At 33.6% G+C, this 22,652-nt stretch overlaps 2 protein-coding genes across 2 annotated transcripts; one reads left to right on the top strand and one right to left on the bottom strand.

Annotated features, from left to right (window-relative positions):
• Positions 1–4,463: 4,463 nt before the first annotated feature.
• Positions 4,464–9,286, top strand: LOC146940085 (inducible nitrate reductase [NADH] 2-like). Its single transcript, XM_085753699.1, has 4 exons — positions 4,464–5,543; positions 6,127–6,267; positions 6,348–6,580; positions 7,652–9,286. The coding sequence occupies exons 1-4, from the start codon at positions 4,592–4,594 to the stop codon at positions 8,954–8,956; spliced, it is 2,631 nt and encodes an 876-aa protein (XP_085609825.1). The 5' UTR covers positions 4,464–4,591; the 3' UTR covers positions 8,957–9,286.
• A 1,621-nt stretch (positions 9,287–10,907) lies between these two features.
• LOC146940084 (uncharacterized) lies at positions 10,908–11,473 on the bottom strand. The gene is made up of 3 exons (XM_085749841.1): positions 11,418–11,473; positions 11,131–11,360; positions 10,908–11,065 (listed from the first exon to the last, which is right to left on the bottom strand). The coding sequence occupies exons 1-3, from the start codon at positions 11,471–11,473 to the stop codon at positions 10,908–10,910; spliced, it is 444 nt and encodes a 147-aa protein (XP_085605967.1).
• Between the last annotated feature and the right edge of the window lie 11,179 nt (positions 11,474–22,652).

The following is a 22,652-nucleotide window of genomic DNA, read 5'->3' as shown; positions in this document are numbered from 1 at the left end:
TGTAAGTTAACATCCCCACACACACACACACATATATATATATATATCTCTATATATAGAGGATGTATATTATGAGAATGCCTATCTTATATGAGAATGATGAGAATGATCACCGACCATTAGATCAAAAATATATGGTCCAGATTAAAAGTTACAATTTAATTAACACATGTATCTTACCACACTCAATCAATTGTGAACCTTTCATCTTCTCTTCTTCCCTCACCTTGTTCGGAAAAATTGATTTTCCAATATCGTAAGAATTCTTGTCTTTTATTTTAACAAATCTACAAAGCTTATAAATCAGGTTCTTTTTTCATATGAACAATCGAAAAACATGAGTACTGAATTTTTTTTATTGTTATTTCAATTGCTGATCGTAAATTGCATGTAGAGAGAGCAATTGAGTTTTTTTATTTGTACTCATAAGATAATCATTTTTTATTGCTGAATGTATACGGTGATCGTTTCCAATTTTATAATTCCAGATCTCAATTTTGAAATTAAATGAGTATAGATCTTGTATTTTGATCCTTTCATGTGACAGTGAAACGAAGCTTTTTGTTTTTTTTTTTTTTAAGTGAGACAAAGCATGTTTTGTTTGTTTGGACGGCAAAAAAGTAGTACAGAGAAGTTAGAATCTCATGAAAAGAAGAAAGAAATACCAGACACCAAGGATTTCGAAGGTTGGAGAAGATGAGAAGTTGAATAGCATGTGGAAAGACATACTTGTTATTTAAAATAAGTATTTTAATCTAAACCATTTATTTTGATCTGATGGCTGAGATTCATTCTCATCATTCTCATATAAAGATGTCATTCTCATAAGATATGTCCTATATATATATATATATATATATATATATATATATATATATATATATACACAATATTAGAACGCAAATAGACTTTATTAATATTTGTAGCGCAAGATGTGTCATAGTCTCATAGAAACTATTGCAAATACTTATTTACTATTCCAAACAAGAGTGTGAACTGAGAAGATAACTATTGCAGCTGCAACGGGAATACATATAAAAAGGAAAGAGCGTGAAGTAGAATTGAAGGGAAGTACCTTTGAAACATAATGAATATTTCACAATATTAACCATGAATGACATATATATAGCTAAACAACCTTAAGAGAGCTAGCTTTGATCCTCTATTCCCTTAAATGATATAGAGTACAAATCATACACCAGTGTCTATAGAGTTACGCCATTATAAATCTGTAAGCAAATTCAAAGTTTGAACATTGTAATAATTATGAGTAGCAAAAATCAACTACATACGTTAAACAAACTGGGTGTGCAACAAAGCTAATGCACATACAAACAATTAAATTTCAACAACTAAAGTAATTCACAATGCAATAATAGTTTATAGTTCAACAGAAATTGTTGAACTAAAATACATTGCACTCATAAGAAATACAATTGAATTATAGGAAAAATAGTTTGTTTATAAAGTTACACCGGACTATTCATTTTTAAAGCTCCTTCCATTGCCCCGTAAGTACAACTCGTATGAAAAAAAATTGTGTCGATACATTTGAATGATGAAACTCGATAATTCTCTCAGAAAAAAGTTAGCAAGCTAACTTACACCCACCTAAATACACTAAGGTTATAAAGCTAACTTACAACACCGATAATTCTCTCAGAAAAAAGTTAACACTAATAAGAAAACAAATTTCAATTAAATTCGTAAAACATATATTTACCAAATCCTCTAATTAGAGTCGATTTAATTGAGATTAGCGATTTAGGATAAGTGTTATATTTTCTATGCATAATTAAAAGGGAAAATTACAAAGATCTTCCCTAATGTTTAGTTAAAAGTCACACACCCCCCATTTAGTTTTTAATAATATAGTAACCTTCCTTCAATTTAACTATGTTAACCATCCGTTTAATTCTGAATTATGGTAGACAACCTTACTGCTATCAATTACCCATCTCTATGATTGAATGCATCTGCACCCGTGCAACCAATTCAGCCCAACAATATTAAGATGGAAGGGATGTATCAATCTAATTAATGAAAATTTAAGGGAGATTTGTGTTTGTTTTAAAACCAGAGTGAGTGTTGGTGTCATTTAAAGAAAACTTAGGAAAGCTGAAGGTAATTTTTCCTAAAAAAAAAAAAATTACAATTAAATTAATATGTAATTTTATGTTATTTTACACTTTAATTTCAATTCACCAACTAACTTTTCATCTTTATATCAGCTATCAATAGTAGCTTATATCACATTTTAATCAAACAAGCCTAAATCTATGAAATCCAAAATCACACGTGAAATAGAAATGATAATTTATTATTAAGAAACGTTTATGCAGCTCCAACCTGAAATGGTCTAAGAGATAATTACTAGTTTACAAGAGCAGCTCAAGTAATTTAAACTCAAACACTCAAAAAGAGTTTGAGAAGAAAGTTCAAACTCTATCTTCTAACTTAACAGACTAATAAACTCACATTATCTATTATTATCTATGAAAAAAGAGAGGAGATAACGACTAAAAAAACCATGAATGAGAACATATTTTACAGTTAAAGGATATGTAATTATTAGGTGATAAAAAATGAGAAGGTCAACATATGATGAAAATGATTCTCTTAGAAAAAAAAACATATGATGAAAATGATTGACGGCTTTGTGACTAAATCAATGCTTATATTTAGCATTTGAAAAACGCAAAAAAGATTTGAAACATTAGTTAGACTAGCGAAAAGACGGATATAAATAAATAATCCGTTTATCCATTTTTCACCGCATTTAAATATGAGACAAAATTTCTCTATGAGTCTTTTATCTTATTTATTTATAACATTTGAGTTCTTTATTTTTTATTTTTGTCTCGTTCAGTCATTTATCTTATTTATTTGTAACACTTTTATCCTTTATCTTTTGTTTTGTCCCGCTCAAATTCTTTATCTTTTAAAACATGTATAATTTAGTTTTTTTTTTATTAAAAGCAATTTTGAGGTGGCTCGCCACATATGCTTATTAGCAATAGTTTTAATTATAAATAATTATTTTCGTTAATAAATCTTAGAAAAAACAAATAATCATCTTCTTCATATGTGATCATCATCTTTACTATCATCATCATCTTCCGTTGTTGTCATCATCTTTTTCATCAAATCCATAAAATTCAAATAAAAAAACTGAGTCTTATTGTCTTAAATCAAAACTTAGAAAACATCAACCCTAATAACCATTTGTGGCAAGCCACATCAACGATTTTATTGTCTTAAATCAAAACTTAGAAAACATCAACCCTAATAACCATTTGTGGCAAGCCACATCAACGATTTTTAATGAAAATTAAAAAAAGCAACAACTTGCAAACGTTTCAAGAGATAAAAGATTTGGACGGCACAAAAAAAATAAAGCGCTATAAACTGATACACATCAATAAGATAGAAGAAACCTGAAGTAATTTTGCCTAAATATAAATAATGATAATATTATGGAATCATCAAATATACTTCTCAAAAATGATCTAAAGGTCGATCATTACCATTTTTAATAACAAAAAATTATAATAATACAAAAATGAAAAAATTGATGTAATATTTAGTGTGATTGGTTTCCCATTTTCTACCCTAGATTCATATTTCTCACGGTCCCTGATGTGTTTTCGTCGTGATTGCGAGAAGCCACAAATGCTAGCTTCTGCATTGACATGAAAAGTCACTGCAATTTTGATCATCACCATGCATCTAACATCTTGTACCAAACACATGCTTATTAATTAATTAAAAAATTTACTATAGTAAGTCCATATTTTAACCAAGTTCTTTTTTTTTTGTTGAAAGAATTATGGATATTTTAATTAAGTTCATATAAGACACCCCAATATTATGATTTAATTTAGGTGTGGATTAGACTTTGAAGAATTATGGATAATTTACTCATCAACTAATTAAAAGTAGTAAAATAAATATGCAAGTGGTGTTGTACCCAAAAAAAATGCAAGTGCCAAGGGGTACCCATAAACCAACTTCCACTTTACTTACAAATTTGCTCAAGTGACTAATTTTAATTTATTGATGGCTAAATTACTCACTATCCTTCAAATGTAACCTAAAAAAACTTATAATTCAATTTATATGTAAAACTTGTTTATACCGACGAGATTGCTTTTATCGTAAAAACCTCTTATTGTACATTTCAATTATTTGGCTTATATGCAGGAAAGGACTTGCTCAAAGTCTCGAAGGAATTTTACGCAAGAAGAGCACGAAACATACGTGGCCATTACTTAGATTATGTGTACAATAAAAAAAAAAAAAGAATTGTTAAGTGTTTGACGAAAACAACGTCACTTTCGAAACAGCATTTATGTGAGAGGAAATAAAAACGTGATTAATTTGAGTCACTATAGCCCCTTGGCCCATTCTCACCATGATACCAAGATGCCTCTATAAAATCCCCTCCCTCCTTCCATTTTTTCATCCCAAACAAGATTCCATTTTACTTTAATATTCATTCACTTGTTGGAGTCTTGCTAAAAATATACTATACCTTGTGAAAAAAAATACACTATACCTTGAACAAAACTGTCCTAATAATTTTCCCTCAATGTCTACTTCCATTGAAAATCGTCGACCCTACTACACTGGTCTTGAATATAACGTCGTTGAACCCTTTAAAACAATTAGCCCAAAAACATCATTGCTATCAGATCCTTCAAACAAAGAAGAGGATGAAAAGTACTTGAACATGGTCAAAAGCATAATCCTAAAGGGAATATCTGAAGTAGAATCCTCAGTGTTAGACCCTCGCGATGTGGGAACCTTAGATCACTGGATTCAAAGAAATCCTTCCTTGATCCGTCTCACGGACAAACACCCTTTCAACTCAGAGCCACCACTCCAAAGCCTCATGCACCATGGCTTCATAACTCCCGTTCCACTCCACTATGTTCGCAATCACGGACATGTTCCCAAAGCCTGTTGGGATGATTGGTCCATCGAAGTAACTGGCCTGGTAAAAAACACAGCCAGTTTCACGATGGACCAACTCGTCCATGACTTTCCAAGCCGTGAACTTCCTGTCACGCTTGTTTGCTCTGCGAATCGTCGCAAGGAGCAAAACATGGTGAAGCAGACTATTGGATTTAACTGGGGTCCGTCTGCTACTTCCACTTCAGTATGGCGTGGTGCACCATTGAGAACCGTGCTCAAACATTGTGGAATATTTAATCGTAAAAGTGGGGGGCTCTATGTATGCTTTGAAGGTGCTGAGGAACTTCCAGGCGGTGGTGGTTCAAAATATGGAACTAGTATCCTCAGTGAGGTTGCATTGGATCGCACAAGCGATATCATTCTGGCGTATATGCAAAATGGTGAGGTTTTAGCTCCTGATCATGGTTTTCCTGTACGGGTTATCGTTCCTGGTTTCACTGCAGGGAGAATGGTGAAATGGTTGAGGCGAATCATTGTAACAACCAAAGAATCTGATAGCCATTACCATTACCATGATAATCGGTTACTTCCCTCGCAAGTTGATGTTGAGCTTGCCAATAAAGAAGGTATATTACTATTCTCGTTCACGAGAAAATGAAGAAAAGTAAAATAAAATTGAAAATATAGTGCCCTTAGGGCAGAGACACTAGTTAAGGAATTAAATATAGTAGTATTTGAAATGAAACGTTGTGCAGTCAATTCCTTAAAAGTGACATTTTCAACTTACTATTTTTTTTTTTTTTGCTTCTTTAACTAGTGTCTCAGAGGTATTGATTACTATATCAATAATTAAGGAATAAATTACATCAAGATCAAGTGATATATAAAATTTATATGGCTAATGAAAGAACAATCGATTAACATATCATAAAATTTATATAAAAAATTGTAAATCATAACTAACATAACTTATTTTGACAAACTTCTCCCCATTGCACGTCCCAGTAATAGCTAATAGAAGATATATACATTTTTGAAGGAAAATGTATATATTCCTTCAAAAATGAATTCCATTCTTTTATGAGGAATGCTAGGGGAACTTGCTCATACACTCTCTCATAAACACTGTCCCTAGCATCCCACTGCTTTTATTAATGTACAAAATTAAATATTGATGTTGATTTTGGAATTATTTCAAAATTGTACTAGCTTGGTTCTACAAGCCGGAATATATTATCAACGAGTTGAACATAAACTCCGTGATAACGACGCCTTGCCACGGTGAGATATTGGCCGTGAACTCAGACACTACTCAGATGCCTTATTTACTTAAAGGCTATGCATATTCCGGTGAGTTTTATTCCATACATCATTAATTTCATGTCATTAATTAAGCACACAAATTAATTTGTATGTTATGTTATGTGAAGGGGGTGGGAGAAAGGTGACAAGAGTTGAGGTGACAATGGACGGTGGTGAAACATGGCAAGTATGCAAATTGGAGCATCCAGAGAAACCAAGCAAATATGGTAAATATTGGTGTTGGTGCTTTTGGTCTTTAGAGGTTGAAGTGTTAGACTTTTTTGGAGCCAAAGAGATTGCGGTACGTGCATGGGACCTGGCTAATAACACGCAACCTGAAAATCTTAATTGGAATCTTATGGTAAGAATATTCTATCACGATTTAGAATCTACTCCCTCCGATCACATTTATAAGCAAAAAACAACTTTTTAAGTTCATTGAATAACTAATGTATTCGGTCATAATTATAGGTCAAATACATTAGTTATTCAATGTACCTAGAAAGTATTTTTTTTTTCTTCTTATAAATGTGATCAGAGAGTAGTTTTTAAGTTCTTATCTTAGAAAACTATTTCTCTCAAACCAGTGTTTTTTTAATTATTTTCTTTTCTAACACCTCGTGTACCTTTTCACGATATATATAAATGCAAATATGGCATCCTTAAAAAAAATGCAAATATGGTAAAGTGGTAACCATCGATATCAAAAAGTCAGAGGGTGAGACAAGGACATATAGACATATAAAATAGTATGCCAAGATGGAAGCGTAAGTGGGTAACTAAAAATAATAATTCCTCTGTACGATAAAACTTGTTTTGCTATTAAACTAATTAAGTAATATTTAATGGTATAGTATATGATCAAGACCACCCCAGGTCAAGGGGCACACGAATGCCCTTACTATAAAAAATATTCACCTTAAATTAAAAAAAATCCCGGCTGCATGACACTAAGATTGTCAATATTGTAGAGTTGATCTAATATGAATCGCCAAAAAAAATAAAATAAAGAAAAGCCATTATTACTTTTAGTAAAAAAATTTATAAAAAAAAAAACAAATATTTTCCCCATTTCTGTTATAAAATTAATTTCTTTACAAAAAATTTAAGGGTTATCTTTGGACTGGTTTATAGGAGGTTCATATTAGAGACCCGATATTAGGTAGGTTTTTTATTTAATAGACAATCAAAGGCCAAAAGAAAAATTCACCCTCAAAGTCATATAACTAGATTTTGTGAAAATGAATTTTCAATATAAAATCACTATCGAATTAAGTTCTGATGTTTTATAAGCTCAATTTAGAAATGTCTAAACAAGTATCAAATAACTAGACTTTCTAATTCGCTTTAACCCCTAATAATTTTATTTTGTATATGATTATGTCTAAACAAGTATTAATTTTGTGTCTAAAATTTATTTTGAAATGTATAGGGCATGATGAACAATTGTCGGTTCAGAGTGAAAACAAACGTGCACAAGCCTCAAAAGGGAGAGATTGGGATAATGTTTGAGCATCCAACCCAACCTGGGAACCAATCTGGTGGTTGGATGGTCAAAGAAAAAGAACAAGTATATCAAAAACCATCAAACTCTGACCCAAACCCTAAGAATAATATTTTCTCCTCATCATTGGACACAAACAACATTAGCTCAAAAACCTACACCATGTTTGAAGTGAAAAAACATAATAACTCTGATTCAGCTTGGATCATAGTTAACGGTCACGTTTATGATTGCACTCCCTACCTCAAAGACCACCCAGGAGGCGTCGATAGCATCCTGATCAACGCTGGCACTGATTGTACTGAGGAGTTTGAAGCCATCCACTCTGATAAAGCAAAGAAAATGCTTGACGATTACTTAATCGGCGAGCTTGTAACCACGGATACCAATGGCAATAATGTTGAAGACAACAACAAAGTTATTATTACACAAATGCAAAACAATGTGGCTTTAATTAACCCACGTGAGAGAATTTCATGTAAGCTTGTGTCAAAAAAATCAATCTCCCACAATGTTAGGATTTTTCGATTTGCATTACCTTGTGAAGACCAACTCTTGGGTTTGCCAATTGGAAAACACTTATTTTTATGTGATACTATTGAAGAAAAGCTATGCATGCGAGCTTTCACTCCAACAAGCAGTGTAGATGAAAAGGGATATTTTGATCTATTGGTTAAGATTTACTTCAAAGGTGTTCATCCAAAATTCCCTAGTGGTGGCCTAATGTCTCAACACTTAGATTCATTGCCTATTGGTTCTATTTTGGATGTAAAGGGTCCATTGGGACACATAGAGTATACTGGTAGAGGAAATTTTCTTGTTCATGGCAAACCTAAGTTTGCAAAGAGGTTAGCTATGTTGGCCGGTGGAACGGGGATAACACCAATTTACCAAGTGGCTCAAGCGATTCTAGAAGACCCAGAAGATCTAACTGAAATGCATGTTGTGTATGCTAATCGAAGTGAGGATGATATATTGTTGAGGGAAGAGATGGATTCATGGGCTAAGAAGCATGAACGATTCAAAGTGTGGTATGTGGTGCAAGAAAGTAAAAGAGAAGGGTGGGAATATAGTGTGGGATTCATTACTGAAAGTATACTGAAGAAACATGTTCCAGAAGCATCAGAGGATACACTGGCATTGGCATGTGGACCACCTCCGTTGATTCATGGGGTGAAGTTTGATTTGGAGAACTTAGGATATGATATCAAGAACAACTTGCTTGTGTTTTAGTGTGTGTATATACACACAATAACGTTATATCGTCAATAGATTGTATATATTTATAGTTGTGTATTTTATTGCATTTAGTTAAATAATTACGCATGTATTGATCAGTGTGTTGTCATAAAAAATCCATCATGTATTGTTATTTCAAAAAATTAGATGTATTTTATATATATATATATATATATATATATATATATATATATATATATATATATTTTACCTTTTAAACTACATCATTCATTGTTTTTCACTAGTTAGACGTGTGTGTGTGAAGATGCAAGATTATTAGCTTTTATGAGAGGTTATAGGGCATCCCATTGGCTTTTGGGTGAATTGGGAGCTTGGTCTAGTATAGAACAAATAATCATCTTAAGCATACACAAACACAAGAGAACTCATATAACTTAACTATTAGCTACTAGAAAACTTTAAATAGTGACATGAATTAATAACGAAAAAGATATCAACAACAAAACTTAGTGACAAGAAAATTAGAGAGATTTTGTTTCTTTTCGAAGCTATGTCATCAGAGATTGGTCATCTTCCTCTTAAGGAATGTTATTCAATTATTGTCTAAATTACTTCCGTTTGGAGATTTTATGGTTGCAAAGATAGGTGTTTGGAAGGGCAATGGATGGCTAACGAAATGGAAGTGGTACATAACATTGTTCACATTGGAGAAAAACTCAAATGTTGGATCTTGAGGATAAGCTAGTCGGTGTCTCGCCGCAAAGAAGCTTACTAGATGTTGTGGTATTCTCTCTTGATGTTGTTAATGGCTACTCTACTAAGTGTGAGTATACAAGCGCATTATTGTGCAACTATGGTTAGTTTAAAAGCAGAAAAAATTGTGTATATAAAGTTGGGTCGTGTTGTTTGATCACACCTAAAGCTTACGCTTGTGTGTGGCGTTTAGTGGCCAATAGGTGCCCAACCAAAGAGGTACTGTTGGTGATAAGTTGACACCGTAGATGGCACACACATCTTCTACTTCCGCACACAATTGTAACACGTAAGCATGTGACATTCACCACCTCATGTAGCACTCTCTTTTACATGAGATAAAATTACTAAAATGTCTTTTCATATGAGATGTATAGTGAGGGTGGGAAAAAAGGGTTAACATTATTGTAGTATCTTTTTATAAGATTTAACAATAGCTCAAACACGTCATTGGATCATACCACCAATCAGAAAAACTACATCATGTTTTCCTCCCTTCTCTCAAAATAAAACAACCCCACGATAGAAATTCGATTCTTGTGAAGTTGTGATGACCTAATTGAGATTTGCTTCCTCCCCTTCAAACTTCACTTTGGTTCTGTTATCCAAAGAGTCCAAATCATTTCTATCCAAATGAGTTGCGTTACCTTTTTCCGTTTTAAAATTTAATTTTAAAAAGTCCTTAAATGTAGCGTCGGCTTGAAGCAAACAGTAATTCGAAGCTAGTCTTAGTGTCTGCCTTATTAGACTCAAATTCTTGTTTGTTCTTTAATTACCGAAGCTGAAGTTTGATAAACATCAGATATAATTGAGCACTAAAATAATGTAAAAGAATAATAATTTGTGATTTTTAACAAGGTTAAAGTCATTTTATTTTGAGAAAACATCTCATTCACTCTAGGGCTATGAATAAAATAATTTGATTGATAAATTGAATTGACATTGTCTTTTGACAAAAGTTAACGTTTGATTTCTAATATATTATTACTAATCCATGTCATTGGATAAATCCCTTACTTTTGGGTTACACGTTTGAATTATGGATCATAATTTTTGTTTTTTTACATAAATTATTGATCATGATTGTTTAGTTTTATAGAGTTGAATATAAATTTCTCTTTAATGATACTAGTGTAAATATGTTGTGACGTGTGCACAGACTATCATAAACATTTTTTTTTTACAAAGATAAATGGAAGAAACAACAAAACAAAACAAAAAGAAAAGCCAACTACTCCCGGAGAAATAAAGTGTCATCGGCGTCGTTTCTGAGAAGATTAATAAGACCATTAGGGGACGACTCATGAAGAAGAATATCAACATCAGAAGAAGCTTCAAGCTTTGCCATGAAGTCTGCACATTGGTTCTCCTCTCTAAGAGTATGAGAAACTATCACATTGATTTGATGAAGCAAATGTTTTATGTCTTTGATAAGGACATCATATATATGGTACCTCTAATGGGGCCATTAATAAGATTAATGCAAACAAGAGAATCAGAATAGTAAGCAAACTCCGCATAACCCAAATCCTTAGCCATGGTCATACCGTGATAGATGGCAGAAAGTTCAGCCAACAAGATATCATCTGAGTATGGAATAAAACCAGAGGAGCCTGCAATGAATAAACCCGAGTCGTTTCGCAGAACTCCACCAAACCCGGTTCTAGTAGGAGTACCGTGACAACTTCCATCCACGTTAATAATTGCACCCGAGATATTATTATTATTTTATCTGGTGTACCTGTTAGCTGTAGCAGCAGTAGCAGAAGAAGGAAAACTTACTAGAATGCTCTCCATCGAGTTATTTATGTTAGCACAGACTATCATAAACATTTGATTTAGCATAGACTATCATAAAATTTGGTTAAATACAAGTAAATTATCATAAACAAATTAGGTTAAATATAAATGATGCATGAGGTTTGGAATTTTTTTTTTTTTTTGTTACGAAGGTAAAGAAAAAAAAAGAAGAAACAACAGAAGCAAGAAAGGAAAAAAGAACAAAGAAATTACTCTCTAGAATAGTAATTTATATTTGAGTTTAAAGGATTTGCATTATCAGTGTAAAACAAGTTTTCCTTTTTTTTATAAACAAGTTTAACAGTTTTACATTGATATTGAATAAATTTTTCTATTGTCGCCTCGTTGTCTCATTGGATTTTTAATACCACGTCCTTTACAATTATGCATATCGATAATTCTTTGGTTAAAATATATTTTGAGTGTCTCTTAATGTATAAGTTTTTGTTTTTAAATGCTTGTAAAATAATAAATTCTCTTAAGTACTTGTAAATATATCATTTTTTGCTTTTGGTCCTTATTGTTTTGTTTTAGTCCAAAATGTGTGTGTAATATTTATTTAGTAATATTTTAAGTGTTAAAGTCAAGTATCATTTTCCCTCAATTTTTTTTTTTATGTATTTCTTGTTTAAGACAATATCTCTCTCTCATATTGCATTTATCTGACAACTTCCTTTTAAAAAGAATATAGTGCAATACATCAAATAAATAAAAGATCTGATTTATTTCTTGCCTAAGACAATCTCTTGAAAAACTATATTTGAGAATGAACTATGTGAATATTTTCATATGAATTACTCAATTGAGTTTAGCTTCTCTATAACCTAAGTAGAAAGTCAAGTATCCTTTATATCACATGAATAAATTTTGCATGGACTACAACAAAATAATAAAGATCAAAAGCAAAGGTGATAAATTTGAAAGGACTAAAAACAAAAAAAAAAATTATAAGGACTAAAACCAAATATCGTACTATTTGCATGTAATATTTGCGTATTTAAACTTAAATTTTCTTCTCAATACGTAAGTTAATATATGTTATCATGTTATTGTCTCATTCTGTCAACAAAAAAAAAAGGCACAGTCTCGTTACTCTTTTCACATTTCGTCCTTTGAAATAAGGCAAATGAATCCAACACATCATTTCAATGTTATTTTTCTTTGTTGGTATAAAAGTTATTTGTCATGTTATTTTTTCATAATGCATGCATCTATATTATATTTAGGGGTGGATCCAAAATTTAATCGTAGAAGAAGCTAAGATAAAAGATAATAATAAAAAAGAAGTTGATGAATCATCAAGTTATTTTTATTTGATGCACGTGGCATTACAAATGTTTAAATTTCTCTATAATTGATGTATTTCCTTTTTGAACAGAGTAATTGATGTATTTCTTGTTTAAGACAATCTCTCTATCTCCCCATTTCTCTCATATTACATGTATTTGACAACTTCCTTTTAAAAAGAATATAGTGCAATACATCAAATGAATATAAGAATTGATTTATTTATTGCCTAAGACAATCTCTTGAAAAACTATATTTGAGAATGAACTATGTGAATATTTTCATATGAATTCAATTGAGTTTAGCTTCTCTATAACCTAAGTAGAAAGTAAGAAAATCAATTGTTGATACTTTAACCTCTTTTATTTATTAAAATCGAACGGAAATAAATTTGGTATTTCATTTTATGTTAAGCCTTGATGAATGAGAGAAAAATAGAAAGGATTACAGTAGAAACTCTTTAATTTAATACTCGGTAAATTAATAAACTCTCTAAAATAATAAATTTGTCTGGTCCCGACTTGGGTCAATGTAAAAAATTGAAAAACTCGATAAAATAATAAGATAATAATTTTTCGGGAGATCCCTTTATAATTTTCAGTCCCAAGAAAATCATAAATTAATAATTCATATAAACTAAAAAAAATATATTAAGAATACATTGAACACATTTTTTCCTCTTGTTTACATTTACTATACTTCAAAAGTCATTATTGATTTCCAATGCATATGAACACAATAGTTACTAATTTACGTTGAGTCCCAAGGTTCGCTGCAACGTAATTCTAAGAGGCATAGACTAATTTGCCTTTTTGTTTGGTATGTACAATATAGTTACTAATTTACGTTGAGTCCCAAGGTTCGCTGCAACGTAATTCTAAGAGGCATAAACTAATTTGCCTTTTTGTTTGGTATGTACAATATAATTACATAAAAACTCTTTAAATTAATAATTATTAATTTATCGATAAATTAATAACTCTCTAAATTAATAAATTTCTCCGGTCCTGACATTATTAATTTATAGAGTTTTAACTGTATTTTTACGTGGATTGAATCTTATTTTTACTCATACGGCAAAGGTGTGAGATTAACTCTTATTATCATCGACGTGTCTATGGGTAATCTATATGCAACGTTTTGTGAGACTTGTCCCGAGTCCTGACCCCATTCATCGGGATTCGGCTTACCTAAACCTAGAAAAGGTGTAATTTTTAGAATTTTTTTATATTTATCAAGGATTAATTACCATGAATAGAAGGTAACAAACTAGGCCGCTAGACCTTTTTGGATGTCAAAATCAATCCTCGTAAACACAACATTCATGGAACTTTGAGACATGACATTGTTATGAATGACCCCCCCTTTGAACTCTATGTAAAATGTCAACAATCTCTTGTGCTTGGAAGCTAAAAGTGTCAAATACAAATGATATAAAAGTATGTTTATTGTCCGAACACGTTTTCTTATGTTTGACCACTTTGCTAGACTAAGCTTTTAGGGTTGTCTCTTATCGTAAAAGCTCTGGATCTTAATCCCACAAGTGGTAAAATCACAATCAAGTCTACACACACATTTTCCTCATATCCATCTGTACACCATAACATCCACACACCTACATGTTGATCTTTTATCTAGTGGATCAGTTAAGAAATTCATAGGCGCCTCCTTCTTCACTAATATTCTTGTCCGCCTGAATATATCAAAAAGGACATTCTTAACAAAGTCATGTGTGTACTTAAAGTCGGAAAGCTCCTTACAATAAACTTCATGCTCTCCAAAAGTATCCATACACGTCTTACGACAAACAGGGAACACCTCATCAATAGGAAATAGTGGAATCATAAGAAGATATCTAATAATAGTACGATACTCTACTGGTGACATATGTTGAATTAATCCATCAGTAAGGATAGATGGAAGAAAATATTGTGCATGTGTTGCTTACAAACATCCTAAATTTGCCTTTTGTCTAGTGGTCATGTCAAACTTAACTTTGAAATCTTGAATACTATTACTAAAAAAGACACTCGTCAAAACATCTTGTGCTTTCGGAGGGACTATATGTCCTTGCAAGTAAAATTGCTAACGTCAAAATCTGGAATTGTACCACGAAGACCATCCAAAGCATGACCTTGTAGCACCCAAGATTGTGTCTTGGATGCTGTAAAAACGTATGAAGACCATACCACTTATCAGATTATCTCTCAAAATAGATCTTGTAGCATCCAAGATCGTGCCTTAGAAGAAACAAAAACATACGAAGAACCCTCTACTGATGAGTACAAACCCAATCCCCCACCCAAACCTAACAGCTAAAGAAGTTGACCTCCTTTGAAGGTCCCCAAAGAAAGGACATCTACTATCCACAATGTTGTCAACCGCTCCATGCAGCTCTTTATCAAACAATATAGCCGCTTCCTCCATGTGAATCAGTTTTCACGTTCTCAGGCCAAAATAAAGTTTGGTGATCCCCATGCATGGTGGAAGTAGAAGAAGCTCGCTCTAAGGATCCCTTAATTGTGAAAGAAGATCTCTTAACTCGACAATCTTAGAATCCCTCTTCATGGCTAACCCCTCTATAAAACCTCTATCTTAGCTAACAGCCCCTTCGAGCAATTTCACCCCAACGTCGGCCTCCCAATATCTGAAGGGAACGAACCCTCGCAGTCTAAATAGTAGTCCTATAGGAATTTTATTGAGATGGGTCTATGTGGTCAAATGTATTGTGAATTAAGATGGGCCCAAATGAAAACAATGAGCTTTTGAATTTAAATCATTATGTCCGAAAAGAGATAAGAGGAATTGCTTTTCTCACATGTGTTTTTCCTAAAAACACATGGAAAATACATTTTTGCCTCCAGCGGTTGTTAACTACCCCTGGCTCCCAGCTGCAGTTAACTACCGCTAGCTTTGCTGCACTTAAGTGCAGTTCCTGGCAGAGAATCAATTGTGATTTTACGCGTTTCAGGCGAAAAATCAAAATAAATCGAGGCTTATTCGAAATGTTACGAAACTTTACAGATCCTCTATATGTATTTTTATAGAGATATTTGAAGAAAAAAAACAGCTCAAAATTTTATTTCTATGTCGATGTTTTGATGTTTTGGTTTCTTGAGTTTTTTGCGCAATAAAAATTCATATTTAATCCTTCCGTTGTCCGAAAATTCTAAATTTTTGTGGGAAATGTTTTTTTTATGCACTTAACATGTGTGCAAAAAAAATGGAAAAATTCAACCTCTATGTGACTTTTCCAGACGTGCAGTTGGGAAAATAATTGCAACTTTACGTGTTTCGGTAAAAAAAAATTGAGGCTTAGTCGAAATATTACGTAAATTTGCAGATCTTCTATATGTATTTTTATAGAGGTGTCTGCAAAAAAAAAAAAAAATCAACATTCGATTTCTAAATTGATGTTTTGGTGCCTTGAGTTTTAGGCGCATTAAAAATTCATATTTAATCCGTCTTTTGTCGAAAAATTCAATTTTTTGTGGGAGATGTTTTTTTTGTCCTGCACATGCGTGTAGAAATCGTGAAAAAATTCAACCTCTAGGTGACTTTTTCGGACTCGCACTTGGAAAAAAATTGTGATTTTGCACGGTTAGGTCGAAAAATCAAAATAAATCGAGACTTGGTCGGAATGCTTCGAAACTTTACAAACACCTCTATTAAAATACATAGAGGATTTGTAAAGTTCCATAGATTTTCCGAATAAGTCTCAATTTTTTTTTATTTTATCGACTGAAAAGCGCAAAATCACAAGTAATGCTCTGCCAGGAACCAAGCTTAAGTGCAGCTGAGTCAGCAGTAATTAACTGCAGCTGTAGCTAGCAGTGGTTAACCGCAGGAAAATTGTTGTTCACACATTTGAGAAGGCTGTGTCACACATGTAAAAGACTGTTTTGCCCCCTCGGCAGTTAAATGCCGAGGAATTCAAAATCCGGCTGCAGTTAACTGCCGAGGAAAACATTAATGCAGACAGCAGGTTCTGCATTAATGCTAAGCATTTCCAAGCCATTTTTCGGCCAGTTTTTACCTGTAATTTTACCAGAGCATTTCCAAAGGCAATTCAAATTATACAACTATGAAACTCGGTCATAAACAAGAAAAATACAATATCTTTTACATTTGTCCATAATTAAATCAAACCGACATTTGGTTCAAACTACACAAAAGTTTGAAATTCATCAAAACGGAACATAGTGTCCATAATCAAACAACACATTACAACTCATTACACATCATTAAATTAAATCCCTACTTACATTCATCACAATTGCATATGGAACGAACATACATATATAATACATTATTTTCCACCATATTTCTAAACATAAATCCGACGTCGCTATCGTCTTTAATAAGCCAAGGCATATAGCTTGCCGTTTTCCATGCGAATTCATCTCAATCTTCTCCTAGGTCTATGCATGGCATTAGAGCAGACAAGTGACGTGTATATTGATTTTCACCAAGATGCTCAAAATAAGTGTTAAGTTGTGTCTTCAAATCATCAAGAGAGTCCGTCGGTGTTATCATAACCTTAACCGTCTTTTTAAACGCGCAGTACCTAACACGCCCTTCAATTCTTGCAACCTCAGACATGTTTCACTTGACAAAAGCTTTAACAAAATAATCATAGATTAGAACAAAATTAAATGGAATGTAATAACGAATAAATCAAATGCGTAAACATTAATAAGCTATAAATAAGTATTGCACTAGTTTCAAGTCAATAAAAGTCATATTATCATATAGATCAATATAAATTACATAATGTTACTTAGATATTGGCCACAAAAAATTGGCATTACAATTTTGACCCCAAAATATACGTCGGTGTAATTTCTACCAAAAAAAAGGACTAACACCGACAAAAAAATCACTCGTTAAAGGCCAAGTGATTGGAGAAGATCAAGTGACATAAAATCTTCCTCATCTTCCGCAATAACTTCAAATTGTTGCTTTGGTTTTTCGGGAGTGTCCAACAAAATAGGCGCCGCTTTGTTCGACTCCTTTTGTGGTTTCAGCGGTTTGTTTCCACTTTCAATAGCCATGAGCTTTCGGAACAACTCATGTTGATCCAAATACTCATCTTCCCAAGTCACCGCATCTTGTTTCTTGTGAGTGTGCCACTCCGTAGATGATGGAGGTAGTGGACAACCATTCTTCAAGTAAATAAGCACAAAATGATTCGGAATTACCCCAAGGCACATGATGGGAGTTTTTTGCTTACTCGACGGTGGTGGCCCTCTTAGTGGGAAAAAAGATTTCGAGTTACCAACTTCATGATTTGTCAACACGACAACACACCTTTTGTAAACATTAGGAACAATGTGTCCCATGTCCGAAAAAGTCAACCACTTATCAACAAGATGTGCACAACTTTTTGTATTTGCGGGAGGATGTAAGCCATTTAAAATGTAGTTATAACGATCCTCACCTGCAAATACTTCAACATAATCATCTCTATGATCTTTCAATTCTTGAATAAGATGTGTACGAATCAGGAGATGATTTTGTTCGGTTAAGCCCATGAACTCGGCTATAGCCCGGAATCCACAATGTCCATCGCCAATAACATCCACCACTTTTTCAATAAATGGAAGCATGAAGTGTGGCATATAATCAATAGGCCTCATAACCGGGATCATAGTTTTAAAACTCGGCTCGGTCATCGACTCGGCAGAGGCACTGAGTCACTGAGTCGATGGTTGAACCATCGGGTCATTGGTTGAACCGCACGACAGAATCGGATGACTCGGTTAGATAACCCGGTGTTAAGATTAAATTTGTATAGGTATTTAATTAGATTAAATCGGATTGAACCGGTGACTCGATTACTCCAACAACTAAAATAACAATATATATAAAATAAAAATAAATATCCAACAAACATAATTTAATAGACTAATTATTCATGCGATAAAAAAAAGCGAAGAGTAATTATTCATGAGCTTTAAATAAAATATTTGAGCTTTATAATTATATTTTTGTTAGGGAAGCTTTATAATTATATATGTCTATGATTTTGTCCGTTAATATTGTGAGTTATTTTTATAAAAAAAATCGATAGGTATTTGCCTTGTAAAGTATTAAACGTTAATTTTGTGAGGCATTTTAATCAACTAAAAAATAATAATTGATGGGTATTTGCATTGTACAGTATTCAATATTTTGACAATTATAATCTTATCCAAAAATTTGCTTAATATATTCTTATTAAAAGAAAATTTAAAACAAAATGAACAAGCACTTCAGTGGTTAGGAAGTTGTTTCTTATTGGGTGGGTCACAAGTTCAACTCCCATCTGTGGCATTTTTTGTAACATGATTTAAGTTAAAAGCAAAAAAAAAAAAAAAAAGAGAAGAACCGGTTCAACCCATAACTCGGCCGAGTCACCGGTTTTTACCGAGTTTGACCGGTTTTGACCGGTTCTCGCCGAGCCAACTGCATGGCCGATCCGAAGGTATGCTCGAACCGGTCTACCCACCGGTTCCTGGTTCGACCGGTCCAACCGGCCGGTTCGAGCCGAGTTTCAAAACTATGACCGGGATAGCCTTAGGCTTTGGATACCGAGAAGGTGGTGGAAGTGGGGAAATTGGTGCTTTACCAAGACGAGCACCTTTTTTCCTTTTATATGATGATGTTGTTGGTGATGGTGACGGTTGACTTTCCGGATTTTGGGAATCAACAACCTCCCATGAAGAAGGGATCCGACTTGTCGATGTAATTCTTCCTTTAGACCTCGCAATGTCCACTTTTTTCATGGCTCCCTTGGTTGTTGCTTTTTGTGGTGGTGGAGACATCATGGTGGTTTCAGGAAATGCCAATTGCTGCAAAGCCTCTTTGACTTCAAGTTTCATTTGGAAAGGGAGTTTCTTGAGACGTTCTACAATACCCTTCAACTCATCATCGACAGAAAAACCAACTTCATTACTTTCTTCGCCCATGCATAACCTTTGCCAATGGTGGTGTATCTCATCCAATAAAATTGGCTTTTCTTCAAGGAGTTTAGTTGCAATTTCGCATGCACATGGTAGGCCGTAAGATGTCCTTTGAACAAAACCACAAATTTCCTTGTCCATGCACAACGTTTCCCTACAACGTGACTCTTCCATAGCAATGTTGTCCAAAGCATATCTAGACACATGACCACCTAAGCCGGAGTACAAAGTGACATCTTTGAATCTATGTTCCAACACGGTAACGCTCTGACCAAAGGTTCTTTGTATCGCAGTGAATTGAAGTAACAACATGTCATGTATTTTCTCCCAACAAGTACCCAAATCACCCACACTATTGTCCAAATATTTCTTCACCAAAGCATGAGCCGATTCTACCCTATTGGTGGATCTACAACCAAGATGCAACACACGGTCTGTCCATGCCCTCACTATTTTCTCCTCCACTTCATTCAAGGTGGTCATGGCATAGGCTAGGAAAGGTGGGAAATCACTACAAGCATCTTGGAACTCCACTAATGCATTTGCATATAACTCTTGAGTGGGCGATTCAACCATAGCTTTCCATGCCCTCATGATCTTTTTGACAACATCGCTATTACTCACCTCTTTTCGATCCTTTTTTCCCAAAGGATATTTACAATCTAAGACGCACCTTTGTTTAACATTTGCTTGCACATGAAAGTAACAATTCATTGCATAACTTTCTGGGAAAACAATTCCAACCGCTTTCATCAAAGATCCATCCCTGTCGGTAACAATCACCTTAGGCATATTCATCTTTGACGTGAGAAGTTTACGCAACATTTTTAAAACCCAAACAAAGTTTTCCTCTTTCTCATGCATCAAGAATCCAAACCCAACCGAATATGTCAAATCCGTCGAAGTTACCCCAACTACCTCAAACATTGGCATCTTATACATGTTGGTTTTGTAGGTGGAGTCTCTAACACCCCGATCTCCCAAGTACGTAATATTAGTTATTTTAATCAGAGTAACCACACAACGGAGTGTCACACTGCTAATCAAAATTTCATAAATAGGAAATATCTATTTATTTAAAATCAACGTTTAGAATATCTTAATAAACTGCAGCGGAATAATTCTTTAAAAATATAATTTCAACCAAATCCTACGTCAACGAAATTATTGGCACAAAGGCCTCAACGTAATAGATATTATCCTCAACAATAATAAATCCAACAACGAGGTCTTTTCAAAATATGATACATAAAAGAAATGAAGAAGACATTCGCGACGATCCCCATCCTAATATGTATCAGAGCCCTAGACACTTGAGCCAATCAACCTACAAGCCATCATTACCTGCACATTACCCACGGTCGAGGCAACATATACGCAGAAGGGGTGAGAAACTTATCCAATAATAATAATATATAATTCATCGAATTAATGAAAACAACAACATATCACAACATGCATCATTAATAAAGTATATAAATAAATACATAAGCAACAACATAATTATTTTCAGCAACAAAAGTACAGCAACAACGACAACAACGTTATCCACAACGACACCGACAACTCGAAAATGCGACAACGACAACAACTCGACAATGCCACAACGACAACAACAACTCAACAATGCTACGACAACAACAACTAATGCAACATGCAGGTGGTACCAATCTACGCGCGTTGAATGCTAAGCATTCCAGGGCATAAGCCCCCAACAATTTGGATGGTTAAAGCATCTCAGGGCATAAGCCCCCAACAGGTGAATGATAAACATTCCAGGGCATAAGCCCCCAACGGGTGAATGATGAACATTCCAGGGCATAAACCCCCAACAGATGTGAGTATGCAAATGGACTCAACTTGTGTATATCAACATACAACTTCAACAACGACTACAACAACAACATATGTGCCTAAACAATTATGACACACTCCCCAACTTCGACATCAGATGATACAACAACTTCAACGACAAAAAGGAATCAATCTAGCATATTAGAATGCATTTTATTCAAGAGTTCACATCATTCTGCTTCCATATATAATTTCTACCTCATAAACAATTCTTAATAAATCAAGGGAACATATTAAAATGATCAGAATAGACATCTGGTGCACTAAACAAAATTCAGAAAATGGTAGTACAGAACCAGGGACGCTTTCGCTACAGACGGACGCTTTCGCGTCCTCTACAAAAAGGGGTAGGATGCTTTCGCGAGAGAAGCACGCTTTCGCGTCCAAAATGTCGTAACTCAGGATGTGGACACTTTCTGCACGCTAATGAGACGCTTTCGCGTCCTCCACAAAATTTCTGGGCAGCTACAAGGTGTGGACGCTTTTTGGACGCTAATGCGACGCTTTCGCGTCCTGCTTCAGATTTCAGAAAAATGCTGCGATTTCAACATGGTTTCACTCAAAAGTCCCATCTTTGATCCCCTAATCACCCAAATTGTTTTACAAACATGTTTACAGGTTTAGTATACAACATAGGGAACAAAACAACATATAATCATGTAATTCAACAACAAGTTTCATCATAATTCATCATCTAACATAACTTCTCAAACCCTAATTTCAAGAACAACAAATTCATCAATTTTCAAATTATATATCATGATTATTGAAAGGAATCCCACCCTTACCTTAATTCAGCAAAAATGAACGAATAGCTACAACAATCGATTCCTTCCTAACTCTCTCTTGGTTCTTCTCCTCTTTCTCTCCAAAACCAGTTGTTTCTCAATTGTACGTGAAAATGTTTCTGTTCTCACTTTTCTTTCTTTTACTCCAAAAAATACAACTCTTTTCTTTTCTCACTTAACTCCCTTAATTTCTATTAATTTCTACTTAATTCCCCTTAAACCAAAATAAATACTATTTCTACCTATTTCTATTTCTCCTATTATTTCCACAAATAATAAGACAATATTCATTCAAATAAAATA

Source organism: Medicago sativa, chromosome 3 (genome assembly GCF_051527215.1).
Source record: "Medicago sativa cultivar Bolivia chromosome 3, Bolivia_mono, whole genome shotgun sequence".
NCBI lineage: Eukaryota > Viridiplantae > Streptophyta > Magnoliopsida > Fabales > Fabaceae > Medicago > Medicago sativa.
Note: the sequence above shows the minus strand (reverse complement) of the source record. Positions and strands in the feature narration are given on the sequence as shown.